Below are 9,215 nucleotides of genomic sequence, written 5' to 3' on the forward strand. Positions count from 1 at the left end.
AGTGACAGAAAAAATAATGATTGAATGCCACTATGTCATTTTATAAATAATGTTGGAGTTTCCTATATAGAAGAATTCTTATGCCATGCAAATAATGAGCAAATGCATAATTGATTGTTATATCTGCACATATATAGATCCAGAAACAAGAAAGATCCCATACAAATTGTACAGATGTATCTCCATAGCCTCCAGTATATGATAATGTTTGAATGCTATTAAGTATGGTATAAACTCATCCCTTTGTAGTAGACTATGTAATAACCTTTTTAAAAGTTGAATGTAATGCTTACTTTAAATATGCTGCCTTATTAGTTTAGTTTAGTTTAGTTTAGTTTAGTTTAGTTTAGTTTAGTTTAGTTTAGTTTAGTTTAGTTTAGTTTAGTTTACTGGATTTATATACCGCCCTACTCCCGAAGGACTCAGGGCGGTGAACAGCCACAAGATAAAAACACATAAATACAAAAATTAAAAACAGAATAAAACTGAATTAAACAATTTGGCCGAAGACAGATTTAAAACACCCCAATAAATTAAAAATGAATTAAAATTTGCATTTTAAAAAAGGAAAAAAGGGAAAAATTAGGCCAGGCCAGCCTGATGGAATAAAGTATCAGTCTTAATTACATAAATTCATTTTAAAGCAAGAGGCAGCTTTTTTTCAGACATGATAATTTGGCAATTAAGAAATTGAAAATAAAATTATTTTGTTCAGGGCTTAAGCACAGAAATGCTGGTGTGCCTGAAGTTAATCACTAAGAGATTCATCACATCTGAAAAGACCTTTAAGAATGATAGTTCCCAAAAGTATATTAAAACATCTCAGAGGATATTTAGCTATTTGTACGACTGCATTTTAGACCAGTTCTAGTTCCAGATGGTCTTCAAGGGCATATGTTGCAATAGTCTAATTGGGAGGTGCACAAGAATGAGAGGTCATGGGCAGGTCCTCCTAGTCCTGGAACTAAAACTCATTGCTTAAGTTAAAGCGTGTTCTTCCCCATTCAGATTCAACAGCTTCTGAGCATTGGAAAAAACATCTTAGGAATAGGGTTGAGCTAAGGATAGTAGCTCACATGTAAATGTTCAAAATAGAAAAGAGTAGCTCAGGGTTGAAACATTGAGATCTTGGTATTCACTAAACTTGATTTTTTATCTTGAAAACATTTATTTATATTAGTTAAGATCATCAGTGCTCTGATAGGCAAGAATGGGATTTGCTGCCTTTTATGTATGACAGATTATTCTACCCATCTTGGTAGGGATTGTAGTTTATGGTACTTGTTTATGATTCACCTACCTGAATCAATTAGTTGTATTGGTTAATCTAAGATTGTTTCTGACTGTTGTGTTGGGTTTTACTTATCTATGTATTGTTTTCTAGGTATGTGATAAGGGAAGATGTGTCCCAGAATGTTTTCTTCAGTCTTGGCCTTTGCTTGCTTTTTTTTTTTTAAATTATAATTAAGTTTATTTCTATATATCTGTTGATGGTTGATCTATCAGAACACCAGACTTCTAGAAGTTCTCTTGCATTAACATTGTAATGGCCAGATAGTTCTGTCAGAAACTACACCAGCATTTCATGTTGTTTTAGCGATAAATTGCATCAATTAATTTGTATATGAAGTAAATTAGAAAAGAAACCAATACAGTTTTATTTATTATACAGAACCTACAAAAGGCTAGTAAACAGGACAGGCATCCCTTCTAATCCATGAAACTTTTCTAGATTTGCCTCAGCTTCATCAGAGGATAAGGAACTGGACGGGCCTACTGGGGTCAAATCAGGTACAGAACCATTCTACAAGCATCTTAGGATCTAAACCAGTATAAAAGCTATTAAAGGAAGGTTAAAATAGGAAAATCAATGAATCCATTAATGGTTTTTCTCCTTAATATTGTTCATATTATTGAAATCAAATGAAAGCTGCTTCTTCCATAAGTACATATAGAAAATGAGTCCAAATATTGGCTGGGTGAAGACTGAACAATTGCATTTGAAAGCTATTTTAGTATAGTGCAACAACTAATACAAATAGAAAAAGTCCTGACTGAGCCACATAATTAGCATTTCCAGTATTTTTTTTAAATAAATGGATTCTTTTCCTTTATTATAAATGGCATGAAAAATTAATTACCTATGAAAGTCAGGGAAGGGCAATGATCAGTGGTCTGAGTTATATCCTAGGTATAGCACTTGAAAAAATATTAATCTTGAGAAGGGGGAAATATGATAACTATAGGAGGGGAAATGCAGCAATGGCGATTTGTGATATTTTTTTTACAGCATTACCTTGATGATTTAGCAGTTAGATCTGAAAAGGAGGAAGCAAGAGCAAAAGGGGAGAAAGGGAGGAAAAGAAACAATGCGAGTTTGGGAGAAGAGGAACAAAGAAATTGAAAATGAAGGAAACTGGTACTAGCAATTGATTTTCCTGCCTAGGGGATTTACAAGAGGACTGGCTGGTAAGAACAAAGATGGTACATTCCAGAAACTTTTTGCAGTTAAGCTTCTCATTAGGACTGGGCAAAGAGGGAGAAAAGATTGCAAAAAGCCTTGATTTATAGGCTTCCTTCCAATATTGTTTTTCTCTCCTGTAATAAAGTTAATAGGAGAAAGCCTGTTAATTTTTCTCCTTTACAACTCAGAACAATAAGCTGTACTAAATACTGGAGATTAGTATTGTAAAGGTACCAGCTAAATGAAAGAGACAAGATGGACTCTGTTGATTGGTTAACACAACAATATCCTTAACAGACTCATTCCTACACTATGAGATATGAAAAGGAAAGAACATTGACCTTAGCGTTCTTATAATTCTGGCAATAATGCTCTTCAGCCGAAAGATGTCACCCAGAAGAAGGTCAAGACTGATTTTCTGTCATTGCAAAGTGGAGTTATATAGTAATGGATTTATATTACAGGAAGGTAGATTCTAATTTAATTTTGGAAAGAATACCTAATAGTAAGAGGAGTTTGATAATGGAATCAATTATCCATAGAAGTGATGGCCTCCCATTTCCAGCTTATATTCAAGTGTTGGTGAACAGTCATCTATCTTAGAAATTTTAATTTGGATTCCTGCATGAAACAAGAAAATGGACTTGATAATCTAATGTTTAGTCATTTATTCATAATTAAAACATTTATTTGGGAATTTTTGCATTTACCATAGTTACTTCATATTTTCATTAGTTGTTCTAATAAGAAATAATAAGCTAACAGGTTGAATGCTATAATCATCAAACTCAGAACTTGTCTCAACAAATCTTAGCACCTTCACAAAACTTATCTGGTAAGATGAAATCTGCCCATAGATATATATCCTTTGTTCCCTTTAAAGACAGAAAATACTAGGGGGTCAGGCTTATTTCTCTTGTGGCTGCACAACGTCTCAAGGCTAGTTCCCCACTTAATGCCGCCTCTTTGTCTGGCTGGGAGTTTCCCAACATCTGGTTCCTTTTGGTTTAGGATAATTGTTTCTTTAAATGAAAATTCATAAATAAAAGAAGCTTGGTTTGATTAAGTGTCTGTTTAGAATCAATTATTCTTCTACTGCAGTGGGCTGTATTTTCACATTTTATGATATACTTATTCTTTAAACACATACAAGAATAAGATACAGGACCTGACAGAGCACTCTACTAATGCATACAAATTTCATTTCAATATCTTTTAAAAAGTTTTTGCAAAACCTGACAACTAAGTACTAATAACAGAATTTCAAGAGAGAAAGGCTTCTAGAAAAGTATTTTTATCCTTTTTCTCCATTATGCACTGCCTTGATCACGAACTCATATCTGGCTTTGTTTGCTTTTCTATCTGAATCATGAAGCTCTTCCTGCTTGATAACTTTCATTCTCCATTATTCCGCTTGTTTTTACTTTCTCTTTGATATTGACAATACCTCAAAATTATCTTAACCAACCATTGTCCAGTCCTTGTAAAACTCTCACTTTCCAATAATGATCACCCTACAATTTATTTGGTCAATTTTCATGTAGGATACAATTTAGGAAGTGGTTCTGATCAATGATGTGCAATCTTTTGTGCATCAAGAACCATGCTTGTTCTTTAGCGGCATGTTATTGAGTGCAATTAAATATCACTAATTATTCCTGGTTTTTTAATAATTTTCTCCTTCTGTAATACAAATAACAATTTTAGGTTATTTCTTGGAGAGACCTAGGAGACTATGCACAAAATTTTAAAGTTCATAAATGAGGTATCAGATTATGTACTTATTCTATATACTTTAAGCCAAGAACCCAATGCCAACATAAAAGCTAAGATCCCTTTCCCCAAATCCTTTTACCTGTGAGGTTTTCATTAAGCGAATCCTCACTGCTGCTGTCACTGTAAGAAGGCACTGGAGTGACAGAAAGTGAAGCTGGACAGGACAAAGGAGCAGATAAGTTGGCCTGTGGGACATAATACTGACATGTGCCAGCCTCTTCATAGAAAGGGAAAGGGAGAGGATGGAAAGCTTGAGAGCAGGGATTTTTCCAATGAGAAAGTCCAATTGAGAACTGGCCAGAAGCATCAAAACCTGAAAATAAGCAAGGTATGTATTAATATAGGAAGAGCCTTACTGGATAAACAGGCATATTTGACAGAATAGCAGATTTGGGGATCGGGAAGAATTCACCACTCTCTACTGTTTAGAGAGAGATTCATTTAGAGATGTATTTATTTGTGTATTATTATTTGTATTGTGTATTATTATCATTAATACACAATATTATTATTATTATTATTATTATTATTATTATTATTATTTATTTATTTATTTATTTATTTTTACAAATAAATCAAGGTTTATTTATAAAAATAACTCAGGAGCCTGAGTGGCGTAGGAGGCTAATGCCTCCTACTAAGGCAGCATTTAACATCCAGCTGCCTGCAATTACTGCGAGTTCAATTCTCACCAGGCTCAAGGTCGACTCAGCCTTCCATCCTTTCTAAGGTGGGTAAAATGAGGACCCGGTTTGTGGGGCAATAAGCTGACTTTGTATAAAACATGCAAAAGTATGAAGGCTATTGCTTAACGCATTGTAAGCTGCCCTGAGTCTCCGGAGAAGGGCGGCATATAAAAATATTTTTTTTAAAAAAAGGTGGCAAACATATCTAATATTCTTCCTTCTCCTATTTTACCCACAATAACAGCTCTGTGAAGTGAGTTGGGCTGAGAGAAAGTGTGTGGCCCAAGGTCACCCAGCTGGCTTTCATGGATAAAGCAACATCAGAACTCACTTAAACACAAGATCAAACTGGCTCTAATAAACCAGCTAGCTAGCTAACTATTTGGTCTTATTTAAAATTGTTTATTTGTCCTTAGAAATGCATAGTGGATATGTCCCTTTTCTATGTTCACTTCTAGATTTGCTCCAGAATAAAAGAAAATAAGAGAAATTTTTGCTGAGTGAACAGAAATCTGCACATGACATTAAATACAGCCTGGAGCATCTTTATATGTGTGCCTAGAACTGATTTTTTTTTAAGACAGTCACATTTACAATAATTCAGTTTGAAACCAGTTATGCAAAGCAATTTCAGACTGTATAAAACTCATGACCTATTATGCAAATATGTGTTCAGAGTCTAAAAAAACAATAGAATCTTGTTTCCTACAGACCTGAAGATTAGGTTTTGGAATTCCCTTTCAATGTGTAAATAATTTTTTCAACAGTTCTAACAAGCTGGTTATAAAAATAGTTCTAATTCTAATTGTGATATTGTCACCAAAATAAATCTTTAGTAGTATATATAGAAACTTGGCTATTTGGCTCCTATATACATGGTCCTCAATTTATGATTGGCTGCCTAATGACCATCCCACACACACCTCCACAGAACTACTCACAACCCAGATTTGAAGTTCTGACAGCTGGGTCCCACACACAGTCATATGATTACATTTATGACTGTTTATAGCATGCCAGGGTCATATGACTGTAATTTAGGATGGGTTTTTTTGCCAGAAACTGGCATTTACTTCCAATTTCCAGCAAAAAAAACCATTGCTGAAGGTGGATTTGTTTAATAACCACTGTGTTCACTCTACAACTGCCACATTTGCTTAATGAACACCACAAAAAAGATAATAAAACCGGGCACAATCACACAGTGACCCACTTAATGACCAGAACAATTTAAATCCACAATTCCAGTCTCAGCTATGGTCATAAGTTGAAGACTACCTCTAGTGCAAACACAGGCAGGAGTAGTTATGATTGTTGTAAAATGAACAGAATAAAACTCTTTATAAAAGAGAAAATTCAATAAGGTGATTTAAGCATCCAGTTCTTAAAGATTTGAGATTAAATATACTTATTTATAGAGTTTTGATTAGATACTTCCTCAAACTTTATTATAACAAATATAAAGCAACCTTCTGTCTCAGGTTCTCCTAGAAGCTCTTTCTTCAAACTGCTTGATTGCAAAAAATATTTGCTGACTCTACTGTTCTCCCAATCACCTAAACCACCCATGTTTTATTTCTTAAGGGTCTTTTTATATCACATTGGAATATTTTCACCTTCTTGAAATTTGTATGGAACCTTTATCGATTGACAGTTTTGTGCTGGTTTTCTAGACAGAGAAGCATGCCTCAATTTTTGGCTAATTCCTATTTACAGGTATTGGTCATATAAGACATTTGACCAGTGGTGCCAAAGATCTTAAACTTGATATTAACTCACTAAATTTCCACAGTATTAAAACAAAAGACTTCTGAATCTCTGCAAGGGGCAACATGGGCTGTTTGAGCCAAGGATATCTATTGCTTATCTACATGAACCACATCACCAGTCAGAATCACTGATCTCACAATCAACACAAATTGTAATGCATTATGTGTCTGGTCCCTATTTAAATCCAAAATACCTTATTCAGTTGTTTAATGACTTTTCTTGAGCTACAGTCATCTTTTCATAGCAATTGTTGACTTTAAAAATTGCAACTGTTCTAGGCTTAATATGGGAAATCAAATCCAAGCTTCGGAATAAAAGTTACAGCTCTCCAAATTCATTTATCTATTTATCTCCTTTATACAATTTTTATAGAATATTAAGCACATATTTTTTGTCGCAAAGCTTGTGGATAACATTGTTACAATATCTACTGTAAATTAGTAGAATCACAAGTGTCAACATTAATTTTTCTATAAACTAAAAGGAAAACAAAGGGTATCCAATTTCTTACCTACTGTAATTTGGCTGATGCAACTATGGTAGCTGGTTCCAACAGAAAGACTACTGCTGCCATGAGAAATATTATTATCTAAAATAAAAATGCAGGAGAATATATATATACAACACAATGGTTGCAACTAAAACTTTGTGAGTATTAGAGTCTTAAGCATTTCTACAAATCCTCTTTGGGCTGCACATTTAGACACTACAATAAAGAGGAAATGCATATGTGTATGTATATATATATATATATATATATATATATATATATATATATATATGCAAATATATAATTTTTCTGTACTTAATATATTTATCACAGAATGTTAGGCTACTCTATTCTTTAAACAGCAATACTTTCTCCTTTAAATAATGGAATTATGATTATGACAATTCAACTTATATGGTATGTGTTTGGATATGCGTGGATGCCTGCTATCTGCTTTGATATGAAGGTTCTGGTTTGGACTAATGCATTTCAATCATTTCTTTAATTAATTATACTGCTGACTAATTTGTTCAGAAATCCATTTGTGAAAGGGAAATACTTTAAAATGTAGGGATCAAACTCAACTTTTGCTATAATTAGTCTCTATTTCTTTTTACTGATTATTAGCTATTTGCTTTTCTACTGCTGAGAATCTCATCTTAAATAGCATTTTGTGGATCTAGCACTCATAAATAGTATACCAACATTTATATGCCAGAAAGAAAAATAGCAATTAATAAAACCTTGATTTGTGGAGATGCTGCTCTTCCTTTACTATGCAATAGATACATATACTTTCCAATTCTTCCAAATGATCACTGGTGGTATTTTTAGTCTGGCATTAATGGCACTAATGTTTATAAATGATTATTTTTGACAGATCAAGTGATACCCCAATGTTTTAAATGGCAGCAGATAAAATGTTTGCTGTAAATTTTAAGATGAACTTTTAACAGTACTAATAGAGAAACCAAAATAGCAGCATGAGCCCCAAACACACATTTGCAAAACGTTCCTACGTGTATTTACTCAGAAATAAATTCAGTTCTATCCAAAACTACTTCTGTCTTAATATGTATAAAAATTCAGGCTACATTATTCTTTCTGGAATTCTCATACTCAGTTCTAGCATTTCACTGCATCTGAAACCAAAACTGTAAAAATTGTCTTAAAAGTACAATGAAGCATTTTCTCTTCAGCCAACAAAGGTGAGTCTATCTTAGACATCCAATGGCTGCATTCACACAACATGCTTACCTCATAGTTAGCAAAACATTTAATTTCCTATTTTAACCTAATTTTCTGTGGTCGCTTTACACAGAGAACTCACAGTAAACTGGGCACATGAACATGCTAGGCTAAAATGTGACTGGCTTGATAGTAATGTGCCATGTTTCATATGAACATAGTCATACAGTCTTGAGTAAATAAAAAGACAGCAAGGTGATTTTCCATAATGCTGCTTTTTCCTACTGAAGCAAGGAACCTGGAAACCTAATACTTCGTTGCACACAGACTAAGATATCATAATGATCCCATATTTTTATACATTATATATATATATATATATATATATATATATATATATATATATATATATATATATATATATATATACATATACACATATACACATATATATATGTAATAGTAAGAGATGTTTTACCGTATTCAGTCAGGGAGGCCATTCTGCTGCCTTTCTCGATGGTGTTATTGACGGGGGTACAAAATATAGTCACATCTTTCAGTGATGTTTGCAGTTCTGCTTTCTGAATAGTTCCCATTTTGCAGCAGATCTGATTCCTTGTGCATCAGCTTGGTTAAAGTCTTCTCTGCAAGTTCCCCTCTGCTTCTGAAAGTGGCAATGTGCAGAGGGCCCACATTCCAAGCCAAGCTCAATGGTATTGCCCCCCCTGGAGCTGGAAGTTGTTCTTCCTCCAGCATGCTAGCTAACACATGGGCTGATTTTCTTCCACATGCTGCTTCTGCTGCTGTTCCGAAACCAACACTAGGGTGGATTCATTTTTGT

The 9,215-nt window shown here is 33.7% G+C and overlaps 1 protein-coding gene across 1 annotated transcript; it reads right to left on the reverse strand.

Annotated features, from left to right (window-relative positions):
• Positions 1 to 1,637: 1,637 nt before the first annotated feature.
• On the reverse strand, positions 1,638 to 9,215 carry LOC148112805 (uncharacterized). The gene is made up of 3 exons (XM_087873954.1): positions 8,853 to 9,215; positions 7,208 to 7,285; positions 1,638 to 4,553 (listed from the first exon to the last, which is right to left on the reverse strand). Exons 1-3 carry the CDS (start codon positions 8,968 to 8,970, stop codon positions 4,291 to 4,293), a joined length of 459 nt encoding a protein of 152 aa, XP_087730080.1. The 5' UTR covers positions 8,971 to 9,215; the 3' UTR covers positions 1,638 to 4,290.

This window comes from Pantherophis guttatus, chromosome 7, assembly GCF_059756535.1.
Source record: "Pantherophis guttatus breed Tessera chromosome 7, ASM5975653v1, whole genome shotgun sequence".
Classification (NCBI taxonomy): domain Eukaryota; kingdom Metazoa; phylum Chordata; class Lepidosauria; order Squamata; family Colubridae; genus Pantherophis; species Pantherophis guttatus.